Genomic DNA, 27,800 nt, shown 5'->3' with positions numbered 1-27,800 from the left:
CTTCAGAGAATCTCATAGGCCAGTTCTGGCTTTGAAGACCTTAAGGAGTTACAGGAAATAAAGAAGGGGCAACCTCTAGGAAATGGAAACGACAAGGAAACAGATCCTCTCCAGTGCCTCCAGAAGGAGCCCAGGCCTTCCCACACTCCTGCCCTTCCAGAGCAGCTAGACAATAAGTGTTTGTTGTTCTAAGTTGTCAAGTTTGTGGTCATTTGTTAAAGCTGCCACAAGAAATGAATACACCAGGCAATCACCAATCACGTCTTCACTGGTTCTTACTTTACACTTCCTCTCAAATGTCTCTTTCATCTCAATTTCAAATGGCAGTATCTAGTTCAGGCCTCTAGTTGTTAGGTCCGGATGTTGCAATAGATTCCCAGAAGTGATACAGGGAAAACAGTCCTAAAATGTCAGTAGAGATGCCTGTGTTCTACTCTTGCTGTGCTCTCCCTTAGTTGGTGACCTGAGGAAACCTCTGTGGCAAATTTCCTTGCCATCCTTCCCAGAATACGCACGTAACTACTCTCTCTCTCATTATCGGAAAAGGAGTAAGTCGACTTGTTGAATAAGATCAATATTTAATTCATTTCTAGCTCTTCTTAAGGCCACCGTGTGGTCAGCTAATTTTTTACCTCATCAGATTTCCAATCCACCCAATCTGTATATCACTCCAGAATTCTTAAAATAAGCTGGGTAGAGATTACACCCTGAGCAAGATATTTGCAATGATTTGGCATTAGTATAGGTCAGTAAGTCCCTATTAAAGCTCTTTTACAATCTGCCCACTGCCCACTATCCCTTTCTTCAACATTTTTTCTTTCCTAGAGAACTGTACTCACCCTACTCAACCCTACTCAGAAGCAAAACAGGTCTACTCATTCCCTCTTCTAGTGTGGCTGGCTAGAACTCTTCCTCCCCCCTGCAAGATCTCTCCAACCTTTATCTAGCTAAGTCCTGCTCAGATAACCCAGAAACTATCACTCCTATAATTGATGCCTCAGTTCTGTCTCCTCCACTATTGCCCCTCTACATTCTAATTAAATTATTGTGTAAACTCATAAATGATCTAAATTTTTCAGTTCAAAATTTTGGATTGAAAAGTGGGATAACAGAAATATCAAATAAGGGGAAGCTAGTTCAAAGCAGTGAAGATTTGTTTTTCAAGTCTCTAGGGAGGGTGGTGGAAACAAGTGTTTTCAGAACTAATATGGCACTGTCTTGTACCCTTTCTGGGTGCTTCTCATTTCCCAAGGAATAAGCTCTCAATGACAACATTGTTTCAGATATTTCATTTTACCATCACCATTTAGAACAAGCTATATGATTTACCAACAGAAGTTAATTGTTTGCTTAGCACTGTAACACATAAATACACCTTTAACTTCCACAATTCATGAGGGATATAAAATACTTAGAGAGGATTTAATCAATGAGTTCCTCAATCAAATATTTATCAAAACCCTGCTTGAGTCAAACAACTTTTAATACTGGACTATGTAGACACTCACTTCATCTCCCTCATTTCTTGGCCTCCAAAGCCCATTTTCCTAAGCAGTACTTTTTGGTTTGTGCCAAATATGACTCATAGTTCTTTGATACCTCTTAAACTTCTCTGATTTTTGGGAAGGAGTTCCTCCTCCTAGTGTCCTTAGCCACACTCTGCAATCACACCCATATTCTCAACAGCTGTCGGCACCAGCCAATGGGCAAGGCAGCAGCCTGAATGAACCAGAAGACGCTTCATCTTCCAAAAAGAAAGACAACTACTTCAGAAACCAGGTATCTGTGGAAAGAAATAAAAAAATCGATTCTCATCCTGCAACTTTATGAAATATTTTGTTTCCTTAATTGGTTACCTCAAATAGTGTTTAGGTTTTTTCCTTGAAGCTTTATGTCCAAACCATCTATCTAGCCAATTTTACAACTCTGACTACAGCATCGTTTCTGTAGGGACTACAGAACTTTGCCATTTTTATTGTGAAACCAGAAGGACTTCTCCCAGATCATCTTACACTCCACGATGCTAACAGCTGTGTTACCACAGTAGAGGTGAGTTCTTGGCTTCAGTCTAGGTTAATGACTTTAAGCCAAAGTGAACCTGAATACTTGGTCTGAAATACCAGACACCGTGTCAGCACTGATCCATCCCTGAGAACCTGATGTGGTGATATTTAAGAATTGTTACATATGGCTAAACATTTAATTTTACACATTGATTATTCTCTATACTCTGTTCTCATTCAGGGTTCTCTTTGCTTTTTTCTGCCACACTTACATTCATTCCCACATATTGTGCCAGCTGTCAGGAGCATACAAATGCCTCTTTCTTGCATTCAGTGACACAAACTTTCTCTATCCTGACAAGGGCATTGTATTAGAAATGTCATTTCCTTCTCTCATTTAATCACAGATTTTGATATTTTTTAAAAAGATTTATTTATTTATACATACAGAACTGGAGTACAGGCCAGGAGTGCGGGGTGGGGGTGGGGGGGAGGAGGTATGTGAAAGAATTCACCAGAGACAGAGTGGGGAGCAGAACAGGCAGATCCACGAAGTACACTGCTGAGGGGAGCAGCGGGCGGGTCAGGAGAGGTCTGCCATGCCATGTGGGTCATCTCCCTGGGTCAAACTCATGCTGCAGTGGCTATGGTAGCTTCGTAGTGCTGTGCTTTAACCCCTTGCACCACCAGGGAGGGCCCTTCTTTCACATTTTCTGTATCTTTCTCATAAAAATTCCTATGACTATACAACATTTTTTTTCCCACACAGAGCATACATTTCTTTATGACATGATGAAATTAGTGAAGAGATGTCTGCTTTAACTTTCAAAAATTGCAATAATGTCATGGCCCTAAAATAGCTAGTTCAATCATAGATGTGTATGTGTCACATGTACTTATGCGATCATCTTCAAGTCATACACAGACTCACTCAAATACAAATATATAAATGTCTTATATACTACAGACCTACCCGCACACAGACAAAATCTCCTATACTTTCTCCAACTCTTTTACATCTTAACTATGCTCTTCACAGCAGGACCACAGGGTGCCCACTTTGGTATTGTGTCCAACACTGAACAGCATTCAGATGAAGTACTTTACCAGAATAAAGCTGGACTTCAGAGGGTAGTACTGAAAATATTTTCTCTATACTTATATCATCTTATTTGAGGATACAGAATAAGCTTAATATGAAAACCTTTAAGAAAACTCTTTCTTCTAAGAATCCACACTTCTTTTCTATCCCTCAACACTGTTGTCTCCATCCCTATCTGGAGAGCAAAGGTGAATTGGTGGCCTCTTACAGCCCTTCATGGAAATAGATTAGGGTATTGAACACAGTAACTGTAAGACAAATAAACTTTTCTCTTCTTAGTACTGATCATCTCTCAACACAAAATGTCAACACACAATTATATTCTAAAGAACCAGAGCAGAAATGAAGGGATGGAGAAGGTAGAAAGGTAGACATCCTCTCCTACCACAAATATGTAACAGCTAGCTAGACAGCAGACACAGACGTCTATATAATTATTTGGGCCTCAAAACGTAAACTGCTATGACAATGGGAAGTGCAGCTCTAAGGGAATAGCCTGAGTGTGTCTTGAACACTGTGTAGCCTTTATGACAACAGTTACGGCCCCTGAAGTCTAAGCAGAATTTGACTAGTGTCTGAGATTTAATAAGGAAAGGCAATGGAAGACGGAGCAACAGAGAGTATAAAACCAGAAATGGAGTAAAGTCCAGTGCAAATGTCAGGATAATGTTCAGAGAATTTCACAACTAACCCAGCAACCCAGGATGGAGCCTTTAAGCCCGTTGCAACTTCCTATCAGAGTGTGAGCTCTCTGGGCCTCCCTAGTGGCACACGGGGCAAATTGCAATACTATGAAGCTGTCAGCAGCCACCGCAGCCAGCCAGGAAGCTGACCCACGTGGTGTGGTAGGCCTCTCCTCTCTCTCCTGCTGCTCCTCTCAGCAGTGTACTTCAGTAGATCTGCCTGTTCTGCTCCCTTCTCTGTCTCTGGTGAATCCTCTCACCAGCCCTGCAACTCTGGCCTACACCTTAGTTCTGTGTGCATAAACAAATCTTTAATAAAAGAAAAAAGAAAGTGAGCTCCTGCAAGGATCTAGGTTTTTCATTAGGAGAGGTGATCTGCTAATGGAATCCTGAGAGTTCCCGCACAGTCTTGCTGGGTGGGCAAAGTAAACAAGGCTCTTGCTGGTTTTTATTTGGGTTGTTTTTCTAGGAATATTTGTAGCAAGCAAGTTAGAAGGAAGATGTTTCCCCAGACAAAGTTGAGACTTATTACTCTTCGCTCAGGTGATCATGGCTGTAAGTACAGTAACTCCTCCAAGACAACTCCCTTCCAGTCATCTAGGTAGCTGCTATCCACATGTCATCATGTGGAATTTGGGAATCAGGAAAAACTGACACATGCAAACATGAAGCTCATGCTGTCTGCTGTGCCAGGAGAAATTAAGTCATTTGCTTTGACTCAAGAATCTGGTCTCTTACCAGCTTCTGTGACACAGTAACGGACTAGCTTATGAACTTCAAATTAGAGTAAAACTCCCTTGATTATTCTTCATAGTTCTCTTTACATCCCTGTAAAATTATACTCAGAAGGACAACTCAAATGGTTAAATTAGTTTCTTATTTAAAAAATTATTTGAATGTGTTTTATTCTACTATTCACTTCATGTATAGCGCTAAAATTCATCAAAATATATTTGGGAAATCATATGACATAATTTATTATTGATTAAAAGTTTGTGATTGGTGTTCACTGATGAAATTTAAGTGAAATGAAGTAAATAGGGTTTCCATGAGGAAATGATTTAATAACATCTGAATATGTACCTAATAATGTCTTAGCTACTATAGAATATTTACATAAATCATCAAATTTTTATGATATTACATATCATATATTTTAAATTTATGTGTTCAGTCCAAAAAACACTTTATGAAGACTATGCATACCAATTAATAATGAAATGAAAAAAACCACTCACCATTAATTTTTTCAGACTAGGATGTAGATGAGGAAAACTCAGGAAAAACATACAACTTAATTTCTTCTTCATCCTGTGGAAAAGATTGGTCTCAGATTTCCTGAGGCTATTTCCATTAAGAATTCAGGAGTAATCCTTTCATTTGTGTCTATAAGGGATTTACCAATAACCATTGATTAATCAACTTGTCAACATAATATTTACTCATTTATATATTAAAGAATAAAATAGTAGTTTGAGCTAACATTTTCCGGGTGTGTGTGTGCCAGTCTCTGAGCTATGTATGTCCTTCCACATAGAGAATGGTGCATAATCTCTTAGCAACACAAGGCCATTGCCAAACCTCTATAACTGACTCATTGTATTTTTCTCAGCATGATGCAATCTTTTTTGTATGTGGGCTCCACACCTTTCTAAATACTTACTAATGGATTGGAAAGGCAACATTTCCCCCCTCAGTGAGAGGCTATAGATAATGCTTTATCTGAAATGAAGAACTTCCTTTTCTTTTTTAAACTAACTTATTTGTTTATGGAGGTAACATTAGTTTCGAATACTGCATGTTTTAGAGGTAGAGAGAGGTTCACGCCTCTTCAAAGGTCACCACACCACACCCATCACCAAAACAACAATAATCCTCCATCATAGTTCATTAGGTCCATTCCTCCCTCAGTGTTCCCATCTCACCCTCTCCCTCTGGTACCCTCAGGAGAACTTCCTTTTCATTTAAAAAAATGCGGAAACTGTAAGCTATCAGCAGCAACATAAAGAACACTGGGATAAAACTTGAGGGGGCCAAATGGATTGTTAATATTTAATCCAAATTTTTAAATGTGATGATTGCCTTGCAATGATTTTACTAAGTAATCTTCTCTAGATGTCTACAACTATACTGATGAAAGGCACTTCACCGTAAAGAAAGAATGAGACTCAGGAGATAAACTTATCATACTTGCTAACCACCAATCTTCCTCCCAGCAATTCACTCATAGGATTCTGGAGCCTGATGTAGACAGATATGGCCATTAAAACCCAATCTTTATAGATGAATATCAAATAAAACATTTAGATTCCTGATTATCTCATTTGATTGAAAAAATAACACCCTATGAAGAAAAAGAGACATGGAGGTTTCCTAGCATGCGTTACACCTAATAATGATAAAAGACTTACTAAAATACAAAAATGTAATGTACTTTCTGGATCATTGCATAACCAGTATAACAAATACTATGTAGATTTGCCTTACTTCTGCTCTGAATAGTATTTTCAGAGATGATCAATGACCTCATTATAGGACAGTACAATTGTCTTCCTTTGGGCTTCATTTTTCAAAAGTATTCTCACACCTACTTTGTTGAATATACAGACTTCTTTCCCTACTTCCTACATGTTACAATCATAGGAAGCCTGTGCCACAAACCTGTCACCACCTGTAGAGGGTTGAAGAAGTTTTTTTTTTTGTGCATATAAGAACTGGGGTGAAGGCCAAGGTGCAGGGCAGATGTCTCTTCACCAGAGACAGAGTGGGGAGCAGAACAGGCAGATCTACTGAAATACACTGTGAGGGATGCAGTGGGAAAGACAGGAGAGGTCTACTGAGCCTTGTGGGTCAGCTCACTGGCCAAGGGTCGAACACTGGCCATAGTGGTGACAGCACTTAGACTTAACCCCTAGACCACCAGATAGGTCAAGGGTTCAAGACCTTGGATGGTAAAGGTTATTTCTTATTCCCGTAGTTTTGTATAATACAATATGTTATGTATAATACAATATATCTTTTCATTACATAGCTCAGTGTTCAGAATATCTGATTAGTAAATGTTGGCTGAATAAATAAGTCCACCTTAATTCTCAACTTAGAGGTCTATTATTTCTATAAAAGCATCTTTGCCTTTTACAGACATACAGATATCCAAATATAGCTGTGCATTCATCCACTCCCTCTGGATCTTGAGTCTTTCAAGTCCAACTCGTTTCTGGATATTTCCTCTGGATGTTCTGCAAGTCCACAATTTCAACATGTGTATGTTAAATTCTTAATAATTTCTGGTAACTCAACTGGTCTTTAAAACTATAATTCAAGAATGATTTGTTGGTATCTAGATTAAAAAAAAAAAAAGAAACACTTCAAACACTTCACTAGACCTTGTAGGTGAGATGAACAAGAGTAAGCCATGGGGTCTACCTTCAAGAAGCTTCCAGGCCTGTAAGGCAGAGGATCACTCTGAAAGTACAGTGTGATGGCTAGTACAAGAGAAGGCAAAACTGAGGTCTGAAAATCTGAAACTACCTCCCAAGTTGTCACTCTTTAAGAAACAAACGTTTCATCTAGAGCTAGATAAGGACTTCAAAAAAATTTTCTAGCCTGCTATACTCCATGTTTACCCTTGGATTTTTTTTTTTTTTTTAATTCTGGTCTCAATACCCTAAATGAGACCTGCTTTCCCACATGCTCAACAATCTTAGTTTTAACATACTGGAGGTGGTCTATGCACCTGCCCAACCTCTTGGCCTGCTACACATGTTCTGGGAACCTTGGCATTTGGGCTTATAGTCACTTGGCCTTCCAGTTGTCATCCTGCCTCAGCTTGTTTCTAGTCTATAGTACATATTCTGAGAGGAAGTAAAAACCTCCTATTTCAGGAAAAAGCACTTGACTTAGAAATTATAAGACAGATTAGATTTTACAAGGTCAAAGGAATGGGAAAATCAATTAAGATAGAGGGACTATGATGAACAAAAATACCAGCAGAAACCCACCAGCACATTCCATCCAAAAGAATGGCTAGAACAACATGTTGTGCTTGGGCCTGCAACTTATTAACCACACAAATTTGGAAAATATTATCCTTATATTCTAGGACTATTTCTGACACTAGGGAAAAGGAATGGTACCTTACTAGAAAAAGATGATGAAAATTGTGATAGAAGTAAATAGGTGGGCCCTCCCTGGTGGTGCAAAGGGTAAGCTAGCACTGCCAGCTAGCCTCAACCACTTCAGTGCGAGTTCGATCCCCACCCTGGAGGTTACCCACATGGCACAGCAGACCTCTCCTGATCAGCCTGCTGCTCCCCTCAGTAGTGTACTTTGTCGATCTGCCTGTTCTGCTCCCCACTCTGTCTCTGATGAATCCTTTCACTGACCCAGCACCTTTGGCTTGGACCCCAGTTCTGTATGCATAAATAAATTTTCTAAAAAAAAAATGACATGAAAGGGAGATGTAACATAAACATCATCCTTTTGAGAAACAGAAATCCTTTCTTCTCTACTAAAGAGAACTGAAAGTTGTCTTCAAATCTGTTGAGAATTTTCTTCTTCACATGATTTTCACACAGAGAAAAGGAAGGTATAGGTTTCACTAGGACAAACAGTGAGAAGGCAATTATTTAATACAGGGTTCAAGACTGTTCAAGGACAGATAATGTATTTGTTTGGGGGACTGGTAGAGTGATCTTTTTAGCAGACCCAAAGCCAGTTCATGCAGCTTTGGTGTGAAAGAGAAAAAAGACTCCTCTTCATCCAAGCAGACAGATCCTCATGGATATACATGCACATATTGGCAAGCCAAGTGAGGGCTGAGCTCAACCTCACCTGCCAGGTGTCCTTGAGTAGTGCATGTCTACACACCTACAATAAAGACCAGGTGATCTTCCAGCTCCACCTACACCCTGCTCTCTTCTCTGACTCGAAAAAAGAGATAGATTTCAAATGACAATTAGTCTATTTGCTACGACAATGAAACATAAGTTTGGATTCTGCACCCATACCTAATTTTTCTTCTCCCTTTTTCTTGAGGTTGCATTTTTGTAGCCTTAAGTGTTTAAAAGGGAAGATCAAACTCACTTATTCAATGTTGAAATCAATGATGATCTCAGGGCTATCTATAGGAATAGATACTCTGCAGACAGTTTTCACGATGGCTCTTGGGAATTCAGAGAGAATTTATGAGTACAATTATTTTTCAGTGAAAAAGGAAAGGCATTCGGGATGCACTGAAAGAGATGAGAAGTGCAGTGCCCTACTTTATGAGGGCTGGATGAGCTTGTATTTACTAGACAAAGAATTTATAGCTGGCAGAAGTAGATTTTAGCTTATAAGAATTTCTAACTATATTTCTATTTACTCCAACAGTTCATTGCATAAAATTGGTTTCTGAGAGACTGTGAAACATGGTAAGACCATAAAACATTGGATAACATTCAATTACTAGCTTTCTCAACTAATAGTATTACCTTGTATGATTTAATGTGATTTATAAATAGCCACTTAAAATATATTCTCCCATTACATATAGTGAAATATCACTTTGTAGATAGGTTATTACAGTAGAATGTAGCTACCTATAAATCCTGCTTTCTATTCAACGGTTTGTGGGAATCTGAAAACAGTGACTTCAAAAGTACTTTTTTAACTTACATAACTATAAAAAATGATAAAGCATTGTATACTTTGAGGTATCTTTTAATTCGATGAGAAATTAATATCCTGTTTTGTTGTCTTGAGTCTTCCATCTGCAATTACATGTAAGTTGAGTCATAATTTTCTTAAACTGTAAAGTAATGAAAAAATTCACAATAGAGTATTCTGTTTAAAACAGACAGACCAAAAAAAAAAAAAAACTAGATTAATGGAAAACAAGTTAACACTCTGGTATGATATAGATATGACAAGTCACTTCACATTTTTGGCATTTTGTGTTCTGTATTTAAAATGGATATTTTAACATCCCATAAATGTGAAATGTGACCAAATAAAAGTAATGATAAACTCATAAGTATTAGGTTGAATAAATGCTTTACTGCTCTTTTCCTAATGTAAATCCTTCACTCTGCTCTCCTTGTTGTCCTGTGAAGACATTAGAATCAGTCTTGACAGAAAACAAGTGCTCAAAATATTTCCCATCCTTGAATGTGTATTTCACTGGAATCTATCTCTTCATAACCTACTACTTATAATCCAAACCGATCTCCAGCCTCTCTAGCAAGTCCACCATATTCTATCTTCTCCTTTGATTTCTTGTATCACTTATTCCCTATATACATTTATCTAATTCTAATGCATAGGCCACCTTATGTCTGCTAATATGTATGAGTTTTGTTTCCTTAGCAACACTGTAAGTCCCAGAATAGGAAATGAAGTTTATCTCATCTTTGTTCCTTTATAGTTTGGTATAGAACTGAGGACAGAATTGCTAAATTCAGTAAATTTGATTACATTTCCCTTCATAAATATGGACTGTAAATTCCTGGGATGTTTGATTATGTGACCAATAATCACATATACACAGAGCCACAAAGTCTCCCTTCCCCTCTCCCTCTTCCTCTCTCTCTATATACATATACTCCCCTTTACCAGCAATACTTACTTCATTTTATCACCCTTAACCATAGTCTACCACTCCATCTTAGGTAAAGAACAAGACACACATTATTGAAACTTACATCAATGTTCATTTTCCTCAAAAGACTTATTAACAGTTTGGAAATAAATCTCAACCAAAGTATAATCAGCATCATAATTTGTAAGGAAAGAATAAGTTTGGACTACCTTACCAAGTCTATGAAAAGTAGTACAGGGACACTCTAAAGTTGAGAAGACTGGAGAGGCTATACCAAAATCTTCACAACAAGAGAAACATTCAGGTTTTAGAATAGATTTTGAACCTTTGCCTTTCAGGTCAGAGGAGGTTCTTCCAAATCCAGGCTTATCTGATACCAGCTGCCTCAACCAGGCCACCAAAGTTCAACTCTAATAGTTCACCCCAAAGTTGTATAGTTGAGGAGCACCTGTAGAGGAGCAGAACCATGTCTTCTCTGATCTCCAAAAGCAGTCTTCTGGCTCTGTCTCCAAAACACTGCAAAATGATGACATTGCAAAAGCAGCCAGCGACTAGAAAGATCTGAGGAGGTCAGTGACAAAGACCAAAGATTCAGAATAGACAGCCCCACACTGATGTACTTTCAGCCTCTACCCTCATCAAAGTCCTAAGGAGTCACCAAGAGACAGAAAGTAGCAGAAAAACATGCACAGTGGAAAGATTACTTTTGATGAAATTGTCAGGTAGCCTTACAGAGGGGGCACCCATTTTTAATTAAAGAACTCACTGGAACCATTAAAATGATCCTGGGGATCTACCTGGTGGCATAGCACTATGAAGCTATCCACAGGCACTGCAGCACAAGTTCAATCCCCAGCCAGGGAAGTGACCCACATGGTGCAGCAGACCTCTCCTGACCTGCCTGCTGCTCCCCTCAGCAGTATATTTCAGTATATCTGCCTGTTCTGCTCCCCACTCTGTCTCTGGTGAATCCTCTCACCCCCCTCTACTACTGGCCTGTACACCAGCTATCGTATGCATAAATAAATGAAATAAATCTTAAAAAAAAAAAAGTGATCCTGGGATTGCTCAGTTGACTGCAATGTCTATGGCCATTGGCAGTGCATGAATGTCCAGTCCACTAACTAGAAAGGAAAATGTCTTAATAAAGTGACATTTGACAAACAAACTAAATATGTAAAAAAAGAATACACTTCATCAAGAGGGAATAAAGAATATAAAATAATGTCTAATTTGAGTATTTATTGTATGTCAGTTTCCATTTTAAATGGTGTCTCCTTAATCTTCATAATGACCCGTTGGGGGGGGTACTATCATATTCATTTTGTAAGAAGAAAGTGAGGCACAGAGAGGTAAAGTTTAACAATCCAAACACAGACAATTTGATAGCAGGACTGGAGTCTGGGATGCCCTTATCTTTATTTGGGTTGACATCCTGTTGGCAACTACTAACTACTGTACACTCAAAATACCTAAGGCTGCCTGCAGACCCTGTCCACAGAACTCTAAACACTACTTCAATCTGAACTTCTTCCGTAGTCGCTTTAGCCATAGACTTTGTAGCTAATCCAACATAAGGTGACAGCATAAAGCATGAAATTTGTTTCTTTTAATACTTTATGCAAGTCATGTTCTTACATAATTTCATTCCCTGAAGCATGGGGCAGAAGTTGTTAACTTGCCTCTAACCCAGAGATTTCCCACACCCCAAGAATAAAGTCCAAATTGTTAGCCTTCCTGTCGCATTTAATGACTTGGATGATAATAGGATATCACTCCCATGATATGATTCTGTTTTGAAATGCCTATGCAGAAAGTTACATGGCATGGACTGGTGAGAGGTTTCTACCAACAGCTAACAAAAGTTCAAGGTGGTCATATAGCCACAAAGAAATGGTTTCTATCAATAAACTGAAACAGGTGTGAAACAGGAAACACATTCTTCCCTGGTCAGGCGTCCAGATAACAATGCAAACTACCTGACACTTTGCGGACTTTTGAGACTGACATATTTAATTATAAGATTGTGTTCAAGATTCCCTGGTCTCTAGAGTATACATAGCTTCCAGATTTCAGTCAAACATTAATGTAGGTGCTGCTGGAAGAGATTTTGCAGATACCATGATCTCAATTCAGTTTACCTTAAAACAGGGGGGAGATTATCCTAGGTTGTCCTAACCTAATCAAGTAATCCTGTAAGAGGGACTAGGATCTTTCATGAGATATCTGAAGTGTGAGGAGTAGTAAACAGAGGGGTAGTCTTCACTGCTGGCCCTGAAGATGAAAGGAACCATTTTGCAGAGACTGTAGGAAGTTTGTATGAGCTAAGAGCAGTTCCCTGCTGGCAGCCAGAAAGAAAATGTAAACCTCATTTTTAAAACCACAATTCTATTTGGAAAAGAATCCTGGGGTCTAGATGAGAACACAGTCTGGCTGAGCCCATAATTTTAGCTAAATGAGACTCTGAACTGAGAATCGAATCCCATCATGCCCAGATTTCTGATCACAAAACAGTGAACTCAGAAGTTGGTGGTGTTTTAAGCTGTGAAATGAGTTGTAATTTGTTACACAGCAATAGAAAATGAATAGGCCTTTCACATGTGGAACTGGTGTGAGCTGAGCCATTTTAATTAATTAAAAGTGAAAATGCAGTACAGTGCCTGGAATATAGACGATGCTAAGTATTTATAGGACGTATTTCCTCATGAGTCTCTGAAATATAGATTTTCTGCTACCACTCTCAATGAGACCAGGTAGCATTTGTAAGAAAAAATGTTCACCATCCAGGACATTGGAAAAGCAAAGTCAAGCTATCATTTGGACATCTGCGATGATCCAGGAGTCAATACAAAGAGAATAAAGATCAATACACTTTACTTACACATCTCAGATTACAGTACAGAGATTTCAAGAGAGAATTTTAGTACCTCATATGTTAAATTATTCTAGAAGTTTGTGATTCTGCAAGTTCTCAGCCTTTCCTTTACTGTAGTCTGAAGATACTGAGATCATGGGAAAGGTTTCAACAAATTCTCTCATGACTGAATCATAAAACTTGGCAGCTGTGAATGTGTTTGTCATCTATATGTGATGATCTCTGGGTTGATACTTAAAATGCTTAAATCCTGGCCTCTGTGTCATAGAGAAATTAAATCTCTGTTCCAAGGTTTAGGGAAACATCCCAAAGCCCATTTGTATTGTTGGAAATTTAGAACTATTCCTATAGTTTAACATTTCCCACTTTCTCTTACAACAGAAACTAGGTATTGAATTGGTATTACTTGAGATTTCTTTGTACTGCCTCAGAAATGGTTTCTTATTACTTACAAAAATAAATGATTCTCACATACACATTTGTCTGCTACCTTAGCCTTTTAGTGCTTAAAATTTTAAGTGATCTTGACCATTTTGGATTCCGAGTATTATGATCGAAAGTAGGGCATTTAAAATTTACTCTTTTAAGTAAAGAAAGTGTCAGCTTGCTACATGCTGATTTCAGCAAGGTTACAACAGACAAGAGAGAGTTATGTGTGAAAAGAAAAGTTCTTTTCATCTAACAGGTTTGAACAATGAAAGGGGAGACTGATGATCCAAGCTATGGAAGGATAATGACAAAATACAGTATTATAAACAACTTTCTCATTTCTCCAACTCGCTTGCGTCAAATTTCTTCTTTTCGTTTTATGAGTACCATTATTTTCCCACTTCGCAGTTCCCATACAGAACCCTTCTCTACCTAAAGAGCTGCAGGCCACGGCGGCATCTCCACTTGAATACGTAAGTCGACTTAGACTCCCACCTTCCAACACCTCTCACTTAAACTTCCCACATACTTATTGGATCCTCTCCTTTGCTTCATTCTCTTGGTTTTTGCTTCAGGACCAAACCTAATGCTGTCGTGTTTGACATGTGGTAACAGCCTCCTCATCGGCATCCCTGCCCCGCAGCCAACCTCCATGCAGCCACAGTGACCTTTCTTAAATACAAGTCTCACCCTTTTGTTTCCATGATTTCCCACGCCTCAAGAATAAGGTCCAAATTGTTAGCCTTCCTGCCGTATTTAATGACTTGGCTTCTACTAGTTTAGCTTCTTTTCTCAGTTCCTCCCTCTACAGAACACACTTCTCTGGCACCTTCCCACATGCTCTTCTCTTAGCCTCTAGTGCTTTATTTCCCTCCTAGTCTGATAAACCTCTACTTTGCCTTCTATTTCGCCTGATTGCCTATTCAGTTGGTCTGATTCCTTTCATTCATCCAAGTGCAAATAACTGTGAGGACATAAAACTGAATCAGCAGACCTTCTACTCTCAATCTTGTAGTCCAGTGGAATTCAATGAAGATCACAACAGCAGGTTGAATAGGTACAGCTGTAAGAGATGTATGGGGATGTGCTGTGGGGATTTAAAGGAAGGAAACAAAATTACAGTTTTTGTATTTACCACCTATTGACATCCACCAGGAGCAAAATTTAAAAATCATAGACTATATGCTGATCTAAAGTAGGGTTTCAGTTATGCCTCAAACACTTCACATTTAAATATATTACTAACATAAACCATAGCAAACAAAGGCATTGCTGTAACATCCTACGCAAGCTAATGTATGTATTTATGTTTTTTAAAACCATTTTTCTCTAGGCAGAGTCAATGAACATTAACTTCATGTATAAACATGAAGGTTTGTTATTGTGCTTGGGTTTTGCACTGGCTCACAATGAAATATGATTTCCTGTATGTACTTTGGCTATCTGTATAATAATAATTCACTGCACTTATTTTGTACGGTGGCTTGGTATTTAAATTACCCCCGAGATACTATAGTGGCATTTACTTTACTGCATTATATGATGTCCAATTACTAATAAATTTGCTGGGTGGTGCCTGCAATATTCCAGTATCCCATGGCACCAAAACATTTCTTTTGAAACTTATAATTTACATTTTTCAGGGCTAAAGGTTAAGAGTACTTCTTATTCAGAATTTATGCCTTCCTGCTGTATTTCAGCATTCAGTATTCAGATGAACAAAATAATACATCTTTCCTCACAAAGCCAATTTCAATCCACGTTTGGTAATGTGCACTTGTTCCCCACTACCACAGATCTAATTATAAAGTAGAGGCATATTTTATATGCAATCAAATGCCAGCAAAACAGGATACTTCAAGTTAAGGGGTTTGGGGAGATAGTAACATCTGAGTTAGATTTGAGCTGTGATGAAAAGTTTGGAAGCAACACAGCTATGATTTAAAAAATAAAAGCAAGTCAGTAAGCAAAGTTCCCAGAGGTAGGGGAGCTGAATATAATGTGGCCCCACTGGGGTCCTGCTGTAACTCTGGAAGACTCTGACCAGTATGTACTAGAAGAATTTTAGGAGGTGAAACTGAAAAGCTAAACTGGAGCCAAATCATGGAGGTCCTTGAAAGACAATCTATGGCTATAGTTCGTTTTGTAAGAAAATGGGAGCCACTGAAGTGTTGTTACTTATTTTTGTTTCCTTTTTTAAAAGGTTTTATTTATTTTTGCATACACAACTGGGGTGCAGGCAAGAGATACAGGGGCAGTGAAAGGATTCACTAGAGTCAGAGTGGGGAGCAGAAAAGGCAGATTGATGAAGTACACTGTCGAGGGAGCAGCGGGCAAGACAGGAGAGGTCTGTTGCACCTTGTGGGTCACCTCCGGGACCAGGGATCAGGGATAGAACTTGCACAGAAGTGGCCTGGCCAGCTTCTCAGTGCTTTAACCCACTGTGCCACAGGGCCTATCTTTGTTTCTTAAGAACAGGAATAAAACAATCATGTCTGCCACTTGAACACCATGTAAGAGTAATCTGGCAGCAGCACTTAAAATGGATCAGAGAGAACATAGAGTGAGGGGGACCTGCAGAGAAGACACAGTTCAGATTATGTACCATAAAGGAGATGAAGGCCCAACAGTAAATCAGTGAGGACGTGCAGAAAGGAGATGAGGGGAAAATGGGGGTAGAGAATGGCTCAACAGAATTCATTTGTTATTTGGATCTGGAAGGCAAAGGGAGAGAAGAGGTAAAGACTGACTTGGTTTTTGGGAGAATGGTGGTATGACTTAGGACAGAACTAATAAATTCAATATGGAATACACTGATTCACCAAATTTGATGCTTCAGCAGATAATTCATACTGGGCTTTCTTATAGGCAGTTCATAATCTTGGAGCAAAAATCAGGAAAGAAGTCAGGTTTGGAGATGCTGACTTGGTGGTTGTGGCAGCCATGGGAATGAATGTATCAGACAAACTTCCTACTGCCGGGAAAGTGAAGGAAGGGCCTCAGTTTTAGATTGACTGGAGTATATGAACTAAGGATTTGCACCTCACAGGAGACTTCAGCCAATGAGTAGGTGCAGTACAAACACTAAGGTAGATCAGCTTAAGAAGACAAAGGATGCTCGTAAGCCCACTTTGGCTAAACCAAGAGCGCTGCTGAGTCTTCTGGTGACTGTTCTGTGGTCTAACTAGTTCCCACCCAAACCTCCTCAGCTTTCTCCTTCTCTTGGGATCATCTTACATCAGGGTCTGAACTGTTACCCAGCCTTCTCTAGCTCTCTCCCCATTTTCTTTAGCACAACCATCTCACAGCAGTCATAAAATCTTTTCCCACTTAATATTCTCAGCATCTGCTTCTCAGCATACCTAGATGAACACAATAGTTACTTGAAAAGAGGTGATATTTTCATATGCCAACTTGCACACTTAGAATGTTCAAAACAGTGATCTTATAATTTTCAAAAATCTTGAATCATTACAGCAATGCTAAATTCAGTTTATCTCATAAATTAATAATATTTTTAGTAGGCTATACCTATAAAAGATGATGTCCTACATTTATATTTCAAAGGATTTTTTTTTGTAAGTAGAAAGGTAGACTTATTACAGGAAATTCTAGTAGGTAGATATATTAACCTCCAATAAATATCCCACAGTTACAAATCACTCAGCTGGAATCATAGATAAGAGTGACCTTAGAGGTAATGCAGGAGCCTAAGTAATATATTTTATTTTCTAGCAGGCTTTCTAAAAAGGTATGGCTTAGAATCAATCAGCATAAAATGATTTGATTAATATTATTAGGCTAGCATCTGAATCATTGAACCAATTATGGTTTTCAGGTTTAATGATGTGGATCTTCTAAAGATCAATGTAATTTAAGAATTATTGCTTTGTTTGCTTGAGATATGGTAGTATCTACTAGCTGGTTTTACTCATGTGGAATATAGGGAAACAAAATAACAGAACATACAAAACAAAAACAATACAAATCCCACAAATCCCATAAATATGACTGTTGAATTGAGGGAGGAGGAGGGAGAACAAAGTGTTAGAGGAGAAATGGATGATGGTGGAGGACTATGGATATCTTGGTGGTGGGTGTTGTGTAGTGACATACTTCTGAAGAGTGTGATCCAAAACCTCTGAATCATACACAGTGTTGCAAACCAGTGTTACCTCAAGAAAAACTTTAACTTTTAAGAAAATATTGTATGGTTAGTCTTTACTCAAAGGATTTGTTTCTTCACATTGTTTACTTTCTCTTTTGCATTAGACTGTGGTTAAGAAATCTAGTATGTTATTATTTCTGCCTATAATTCATGACCTTTGGCTCAGGAAACTAATAGTGTTAGCAGGAACACATGTTGATTTTTTGAAAGGTAGCCAGTAAATGTGGGACTTCCTTGGTCAGATAAGTCATGGAATCACAGTCCAGGTCTGAGCTAAAATTAAGCATCTAGAAAAGATTAGAAAAATGGTAGAATGAAAAAATTCTTTTTCAGTTAGAATGAATGAAAAGTTAGGATCTATGCTAAGAAATGTAAATCAGACTGTAAAATTTTTATGCACAATTATAATAAATGATTTAAGGATTATGAACAAAGTCTGGAACATATAAAACTTTTCTATGAAAAACGGTCAAGTAATTGGTCAATTATTGATCAAACTTGATAGTTTATTAGCAGTGTATTGTTAATCGTTGACAGTAAAATGCTTAAAACAATGCAGCTCTCATTAATGTAGAACACATTTGGATTTTGTAATCAACTTTTTGTCAAGTTTCAGATTTCAGTCCTTTCCAGATTTCAAAAAGAAATCTAGATATTCAGTCAGCAGAAGACCATTCTTCAAGGACATTCCATTAGGTGATCTCCCACAGGCTTTCAGGACCCAGTAAATCTTCATTCCTTGTGCTTTTGTATTGAATGTTGGTGACGCAAGCTCTTACTGCTGTCTATACTTATCCTGCTCTCTGTCATTCTAAATACTACATCTTGAGTCCTAACTCCAACCACCTTACTTAGATAATTCAGAATTGTTTTTGAACTATCACATGTGCCCAAATATAGTGTTGTTTTTGGTGCTATGACATTACACATATAGTTTATTTCTCAATTATACTTGTAAATTTTTACAAGGTAGAGATAAATGCCACTATCTACATCATTCACATGTAAAATCAGTTTGATTTTACCTAAAGCCCAGTAATGTGATTTTTAAAAAATTTTGTAATAGTTTATTTTTACATATTTTTGTGCATTTTCCCATCTCAGTTGCAATCCCCTTGGGTTTCCCATCACCAAATCACCCATGTGCCATCAACATAGTCCAGGTACTTCCCTCCCCCTGCTGTTTTGATACCATTCCCCACTCAGTCCCCACAAAATGTCTCTGGTATATATCTGTTCATTATCATTATTTTCTCACCTGTTCCATTATATTCCTGCTATGAGAGAAACAATCCGGTATTTTTCCTTTTCTTTCTGGCTTATTTCACTAAGCATGATCTTTTCCAGCTCCATCTTTTTTTTTTCTTTTTAAGTTTTTTTTTTTAAAGATTCATTTATTTATGCACACAGAACTGGGGTACAAGCCAGAGGTGCAGGGGCAGCGAGAGGCTTCACCAGAGACAGAGTGGGGAGCAGAACAGATAGAACGACAAAGTACACTGCTGAGGGGGAGCAGTGGGCGGGTCAGGAGAGGTCTGCCACACCATGTGGGTCACTTCCAGGGCGGGGATTGAACTCATGCTCAAGTGGCTTTAGCTTCTTTAGTGTGTTTTAATCCACTGTGCCACCAGGGAGGGCCCTGCATGATAATTTTCTATGCAAGAGCTTTATTTTTAATTTTTATTTAATATTGCATTTTAATAGTAAATTTCAGGAGTTCATCATTAAAAATCAACATCCTGGCACAGTAGACAGCAGGAAGTGATGGGCTGAGAAGAAAAATCAACATCATGTATACATTTCATTAAATTCGTGTTTAATGAAGTATAACAAGTTCTATCTTTCCCCATGCAATTGATCTCCTTTATCTGATTTATTTTTAATTCTCACTTCTAACAAAAATAAAACACGATCAAATCAGACAGATGCCTCATACTCAAAACACCCTCTTACCCTGGATTTTTAGTTATCATACTTTCTGTACAATCTGCTACTTCCCAGACAGCTTTTTCTTTTGCATTTTTTCTTAAAAATTTTATTGATCTGCAATTCATTTACAAAATACTTGCTTAGGAGCACAATTTCACACCTCAAGATGTGCAAGTGTTTTGCATGCCCTCTACAAAGCTCCAGCACTAATGCACTATCTCCTGTCTCCTTCTCCTTGCCCCCACCTCCATTTGCACAATAATTTTCACAGAGTTATTTTGTTGTATTTGGCCAGGTTGCTTTACTGATTGATTGATTGATATTATTGTTTATTGAGGCAATGTTAGTGTGCAATGCTGTGTAAGATCCAGATGTGCAGGTTCACACCTATTCAGATGTATGTTACCACATCCATGTGTACCACCAAGACAGCTATAATTCTTCATCATAGTCCATTGGGCCCCTTCCACCTTTTGCCCCCCTTCCCCTCTGGTATCCTCACTTCAACAGTCAGATTTCTAGGGTTTGTTTTTGTTTAATTTTGTCTGTTCCTTTGTTTTGTTTCTCTATATTTCATATGAGTGAAATCATCTAGTATTTGTATTTCTCTTTTTGACCTATTTCACTTGGCATATTCCCCTCCAAGTCCATCTATGTTGTTGCAAATGGTAAGATTTTATCTTTATTTATTTATTTTTTTATAGCTGGGTAGTATTCTGTTGTATATATTTACCATGTCTTCTTAGTCTACACAACTGTGCCTGGGTATTTAGGTTATTCCCATAATTTGGCTATTTTAAATAGGGCTGCAACAAATACATGGGCTGCAACAAATGAATCCCATCCAATGAGAGTTTTTGCATTCTTTGGGTAGATCATGAAGTGTGGAATTGCTCGATGCCAATTTTTAGCATTGAGAAGCCTCCATATTATTTCCATCAGAGAGCTTATTATTTTTTTTTTTTTTGCCAACTTTGCTGACTTCTCTGACCCAGTGCTCAAATACCAGGATTCCTTGTGTTCTTTTATAGGTCTTTTCTTAAACATCCCTCTCGCTTTCTTCTGTAGCTTCCATTGTTTTCTTCATTAGTATGTAGGTTCTAAAATATAGCTTCTTCATAGCACAGTCATTTTTTTAGTGAACTCCACAAAAACAATTTGATATGATTTTCTTTTTTAATGACCTATCTTATTTGGACCAGTCACAATGGCCTGCCCAGTTCTTGGGTAGTGACAAGGGTCTTGAAGAGCATGTGGATAGGAGATGCTTATTGCAATTGCCTTTGAAAATCACAATCTGCTATGTTAACTAAAATACCACACAATCCAAACAACAACCTATATGTTTTTCTAATTCTAATCGGTGCTACTTTTTATCTATCCCTCCCCAAACATTTAAAGACAGTAAGAAATTTCTTTTATACATTATACTAGCAACAAATCATTATATATATAGTATTAATAATTTACAAAATGGCACATTGATAAGTATTCTATATGTACACATATATATCTAATCATGTATTGTTTACACATCACATAATATGCATGTACCACATAATGATAATATGCATAATGTAAGAACATATATAATAGATATAATTTCAGGTGGTATGTCAAATTAGATTCCATAGTTGTATCTAAGTTAATGCTGATTGTCAAATCTATACTCCTGTCAGTATATTATCTTTTGTACCCAGTCTTTAAAGAAGAAATAAAATAAATCTTCCCCAACCTATTTTCAAAGAATAAGTCTTAAAAAAGTGAGATAGTCAAATAGACAATCTAACTCAGTTTATATCCTTTCTGCTAAGAGAGCTCAATTTTTATAAGTGCTCATCAATCTCCTAGAATATGAACTGCACTCTTCAATTTATTTCTTTTAGAACATAAATTTTAAGATATTGGGATGAATTACAGCCAATACCTAAGTAAACTTAAACCAGAGTCTTAAAAATTAATACTCAATATCTCATTTCAAATTTGATATTGTCTTATCTTCAACTCATCATCATTACCTAAAACATAGCAGAATATAATTGAGGGGTCATCTATCATCTATCACAGGCATACAATAACAAATAAATCAACATGTGGCACTCTTACATCTCCAGAGTCACAAAAGATATTACAGTTTCATAAAAAAATGGAAAGGAAAAGATAAAAGGTGTCAGTATTGTTATTTTCTACCAAATACATATTACACAAATTTTCATCTCAATTTCCCAAGAGACCATTTGTCCAACTTCAATGCACACATACTAGGTTCCCATTCAGAGTCCCAACCTTATCTATTAGTTCCCTTTGGCTGACTATATCCATTTACAAACTCAGTGCTCTTGGCTTGATCTTTTGGGGAAAGAATTTTAAGTGATTTACTTCCCCCTTTTTTTCAATACACATATATTTACTTTCTGGTATCAATTTCAGTGAAGTAAATAAAATGAAGTTCTGTCTAGTCAACAATAAGTTATGATACCTACAATGTACTGCAGCCTAATAACTTGTACATTCTTAAGTTTGGGGAGCTATAACATTTAACTCATAATTTTAAAAATTTTGCATATAGCAAATATTTTGGGAATTATATCATGAATCAAAAATATATGATTAATATTGAGGTGTTATACAACACCAAAGGAATAAGTCAAAAGCAGAAAAACATTGTTAACCCACTCATTTATTTAGGTAGAAGGGAACTGTAAAGAGTATCCTCTGCACTTAGATGAACTTATTTAAATCCCTGTTCATCGATTTATTGTGAAATGAGAGTAATTAATAGTATCTGACTTACAGTGTTAGTGGGATTAAATGATAGTAATCCTGTAAATCCTATTAGTATGGTGCCTGACACACAGAAAGGCCATGACTATAAGCCACTGTCATTATTGCCAGCTCACCTGCAAAGGAAATCTCTGAAATCTTTCCAAATACTTTAAGAAAACAATCCCTCTATTTCTGTACTACACTGCCATTTTTTCTATCTCTAATCTAATGTTTTTACTGTGGATGATGCTTTAAAACACATGTGCCCACCTTCCTCACTAGCTTTATTATTATTCTAGATGACTAGAACCATGTCTTTTCATCTTTCTGTTTTGCCCTCAATGTACTCTTCTCAATGCCTAATATCAGGCTTATACGTAGTGGGTGTTAAATGAGTATTTATTAAAATGACAGTTTACTTGTCAGTTTCCAGATCTTAGATCAATGTCACCTCTATCTGACTTATTCTAAAGAAGTACTGTGCACCCTCTGCCAGGGTAACTACTACACCATCCAGTTTATTTCCTTTAAATGTTTACATTTTGCCTCATTTACATTTAATTGCTAACATTTTTAAAAAGTATGTAGTTAACATACGTGCTTGCTATTGCCTGTCTCTCCATGACAGCCAAAACCTGTTCACTACTGAATCTTCAATAAGTATCAATTTATGTACTCAGTGAGTGTTTCTAAATGAAACATTACATCCCTTACTGCCCAGCAAAAGAAATTATGTTTCCTAGAGGTCCTGGTTTAAAAAAGCTGATGAAGATATTGAATATTAAAAAAAAAGTAATATTGCATAATAATAGTGGATCTATTATAGTGACTGTCTCTTATTAAAAAGGATTAAATGCAGGCCCTTTCTGGTGGCACAGTGGGTTAAAGCACTAAGCTAAAGCCACTTCTGCATGAGTTCGATCTGCCCCAAAGGTGATCCACATGGCGTGGCAGACCTCTCCTGATCCGCCCGCTGCTCCCCTCAGCAGTGTGCTTCATCAGTTGGCCTGTTGTGCTCCCTGCTCTGTCACTGGTGAGTCCTCGTACCGCACTTGTGCCTCTGTACCCCAGTTCTGTATGCACAAATAAATATATATTAAAAAATAACAAGGGCTTTTAATTTTTATTATATAGTATTGGTATAAAATTAAACAAGAATTGGTTCACTTGCTTTCCAGCAATAATCTGTGAGAATTTTAAATTACATTGTCTTTTCTGACAAAAGTTAGATACCTATGCTCTCAATAGTATTCCATTGGAATTGCAAAAGTTTTGATATAGGATGAAGACTTAGCTGGACAGATATGAACAGATAAATGACACTACAAGAAAATAGATCTTGGAAAAATAAAAATCAATCTAATGGAAGCTGCTGTTTGCAATCAAAATAGAATAGAAGCTATGTTTTATACTATACAATAAAGGTTCCCCTCCCTATCCAAAAGTTTTGTGTTCCTAAGAAACTGTCCCTTTGTTGCAAATGGCATAAAGCAAAGAAGAAATAACTGTAAATTTATATGGGAAATTTTTGTGTATCCAGACACAGAAAACAACTTGTCATTCTGAGTAACATACGAAACCTAAAATAATGCAAACATACAGGAAAAGAGATTCTATGATAAATACATACTGCAGAAAACAGTTCCAGGGGAGGATATGATGGGGTGTCTCCTGCTGGGGGTGCCAGATGCCTCTAGAGTGGCTGCTGTAAAACCCACTTTGACTCTGTACTCACTTTTCAACTTCTATGCTAACAGTACCTTTGGATTTCTTACTGTCAGTGAAAGCAGGAACTAATGCAAGTCTGTTTTTATTTTTAAAGGTTCTTCATTCTTTTTCACACAGTGTCCATTCAATCCATCAGCATGTTCTGTCAACTTTTCATTCAACACGTATCTAGAATCTGACTGCTTGTTATCACCTCCATGGCTACCACCCTGAGGACTGGAGCAACAGCCTCCTAGTTTGTGCCCCACTGTTAACTTCAGGTCATCCACCTTTTTGTTCAAAACTCTCTCTTCAGCTCATGATCTACCCTGTTAACTCCTTTGCTTCATTTCCTCCTGGCCTCATGTGGACCACTCCACTCAAGCCTTGAAGGGTCCCTGGCTTTTCCTTTCCTTGAAATGTTCTTCATATACTTGCCACCAGGCTAACTCCTTTATTTTCTTCATAACTTTGCCAAAATGTGACTTGATCAGTCTATCTATATTCTATTATTTCCCCATAGTTCTCATTACATGTGTAACCCCAGATACATTACTTGATAGTTTATTTACTCTCTGGTTCTGCTAAAATATAAGCTTCATGAAAGCATAATTTTTCTATGCTTTGTTTATGGCTCTACCCCCAGTTTAAGACACTGTCTGGAATATAACATTAAGTGATTTTTGGAAACATCATAATTGATATTCCTCTGATGCCTTCACTAGCATCTAAGTTAAGACTGTCTTATTCATTCATTTCAGTGCTCTACAAATGTTCTTCAAGTGAATTAAACAAGAAATGTTTTGAAAAGAAATATTTCATTTCATTTATTTTGAAATTCATGTTACACTCACATCAAATAACAATTAGTAGGCACAGATAGTGCTATTTTTTAAAGTTTGACTCGATGAAGAAAATGATTGAAAAGCTAACTGGTGCTCATTTTAATATCAATGGCTAATCTTATTTTTAAATTATAATGCTGTTCTGAAGTTATTATAGGACTGAAGCATTTTTAATTCTCAAGACATTGAACCCATATTTCTTAGGTTAGTGCAAAATGTAGGCTCTGCAGTCTCTTAATTCTCTCCCCTCCCCCTTTCTATATGCAACGAATAAAGAGAAACAGTCAGCCTCATAGATTGGCATAACATGCAGAAGGGATGAGGGCTGCTCTGTAAGAGGATTAAGCACACAAAGGAGATAATTAACTTGCTGAGGTTGCACAGAAAATTGTGGACTGGCAAGCACAGCATTTGGAGTTCTGCTATTCTAAGAAAGAGTGGTTCAAAGACAGAGTTCATGCCTTGGAATTCATTTACAGCCCTAAGTGTTAATGTAAATTAAGAGAATATTTAACCTTAAAGATAACACAAAGAATTGAAAATGTTAATAATTTCCAAAAATGGTATCTAAATATGGGTTGATATCTAGTTTAATCTTAAAACATACTATCTTTTATACTGTTTTTGTTATTGTTCACAACAGTAACAGAATTACAAATAATAAAACTTCACTAGGAAAAAATGATGTGAATATCAAGATACTAGATTTGTTTTTCTAAACAGAAATCCCTATAACTGGCTATATAGACTCTTACGGGATTCCTTCCCTGAATAAGAAAATGAGTGATTAATATTTCTTCTTTGAGCTTCTAAAAAAGAAAGAGTGGTTCAAAGACAGAGTTATAAATAATCTGTGTTTTACTCAGAAAAGACTGAAAAATTATCATTTACTCACACATACTTTTTGACATAGTAATTTGCCTTGAAAATAATGTTCAGTTTTTAAATCTGAAAACCTTATGTGTTCAAAAGCAAAAGGCACAGTTGATCTGGTAGAAAAAACAGCTCTGACTCTCCAAAATTTGACACATCCCCTGAATAATGTTTATTGTAAATTGAAAATGTAATGTCAGGCAGAGAAGTCATCCTCTAACTAAAGTGAAAGAGAGAGGATTTGTTGCTGTTAAACAGTCTGAAAAGAAAGGAATAAAAAAAGAGACAACAGCTGCGACGGATTTGAGATTTCTTTGATGACTAAATAAATCAATATTAAAAAAATAAAGAAGTCCCTAATACTTTATTTATCAATAACCCTAAAGATATTATTTCAGACATTTAAAATCATTAGGACACAGCTATGTGCCATCAGGTTTTTCCACAGGAATATCCTACTACCCTGACTTTTGGAAATTTAATTCAGCATGAAACAGTTTTTGGGTCAAGGCAGAGCTGATTCTTGGGTAGAAGGTGGAAAGCTCCCTAGTATTGAGGAACATTGGTTAGACTAGGCATCATTTGCGAGCCTAGAGATTTAACTCAAGAATAAAAGCAAAAGAAAATTTCTGGGTAAGAGGGAATTTCTGCCACCTTTAAGTAGTGAGGTGGGATTAGTTAGGGTAGGAAATGGCTGGGATAATGCCGATATGTGATGTTGGTATAGTGATGAAACCAATATATACAGGAGTTAACTTTTAGATAATTAAAACCTAATTTTTTTAGTATGCACTGAAACACTTTATAAGTATAAATAGTATATTTTAATCTGTTCAAAAAGTGAGAAAAATTCATTTAAAGCATACACAATTCCATAACTGTGCAGCAAGATGTGAACCTGGCAATACATGTAAAGAGATTGCCATCTAGTGGTCAAAGGAAAAATACACATTTGTGAAGTACTGTAAAAACATAAAAGCAAATGTGTGTGCACACAGCAGTAAAGGAGATTGGGTAAGACACCATTAGCAACCACTACACAGGGATGACTCTGCGCCATTATTATATTCTTGTTGTCAACTATTCTTTGTTTCAAAAATTTCCTAGTTTGCTTTATTCTTGTTTTCATCCATTTCAATTGTTGATGATACTAGTTTGGTTTCAACACAACATCTTAGGTTTTTAATTCAGTGATTTAAAGCCCGTTAGTTCACTCATTTTTTTTTTTTTTGCTGTGATAGAAGGTAAGTAATGGCTACATCACTATACAAACATCAGTATCTAAAATACTGTATTTTCACAAATATTTGTTTATTAAATATTGTATTAGTTTTCTATTGTTGATTAACAAGAACTCAAGAAATCAACAACTTGCTATCACAAATTTGTTAACCTATAGCTTCTATCCGGAATCCAACATGTTTTAAATGTCTTTAAAGGAGGAGAGCAACATGTTGGCCAGCTGTGTCCTCACTTGGAGGTTCAATTGGGGCCCTCGCTGTTTCAATTCTCTCAGGGGCTTTATTGAAATTATTTTCTCCCACTGACCCACACATCAGTTTTGTTATTAACTAGATTTCTCTCTATATGGGTGATTTTGTTTCCTTTTTCTATTCTTATCCCTATGCCATTGCCACAGTGTCTGTTATAATGTCAAAGTATTCTAGCTGTGTACTTAAAAGTGTTTTTCTTTTGGAGTGTGTTGATTATGGCTTTTGTTATTATATGATTTTAAGATGTGCATAAAGAGTTTAATTTAAAACAATTGGAACTGGGCCCTCCCTGGTGGCGCAGCGGGTTAAAGCACAGCACTGAGAAGCTAAAGCCACTTCCGCATGAG

The 27,800-nt window shown here is 37.1% G+C and overlaps 1 protein-coding gene across 1 annotated transcript in view; it reads left to right on the top strand.

The window, feature by feature from the left end:
- DUXA (double homeobox A) overlaps positions 1–27,800 on the top strand; it is a 43,119-nt gene that overhangs the window by 11,255 nt on the left and 4,064 nt on the right. Inside the window, 3 exon segments of the mRNA XM_012732795.1 lie at positions 1,687–1,779; positions 1,951–2,049; positions 16,541–16,657. Of these exon segments, the coding sequence (XP_012588249.1) occupies positions 1,687–1,779; positions 1,951–2,049; positions 16,541–16,657 (309 nt within the window).

The sequence above is a fragment of the Condylura cristata genome, unplaced genomic scaffold (assembly GCF_000260355.1).
Source record: "Condylura cristata isolate star-nosed mole 26May11 unplaced genomic scaffold, ConCri1.0 scaffold00036, whole genome shotgun sequence".
NCBI classification, from domain to species: domain Eukaryota; kingdom Metazoa; phylum Chordata; class Mammalia; order Eulipotyphla; family Talpidae; genus Condylura; species Condylura cristata.
Note: the sequence above shows the minus strand (reverse complement) of the source record. Positions and strands in the feature narration are given on the sequence as shown.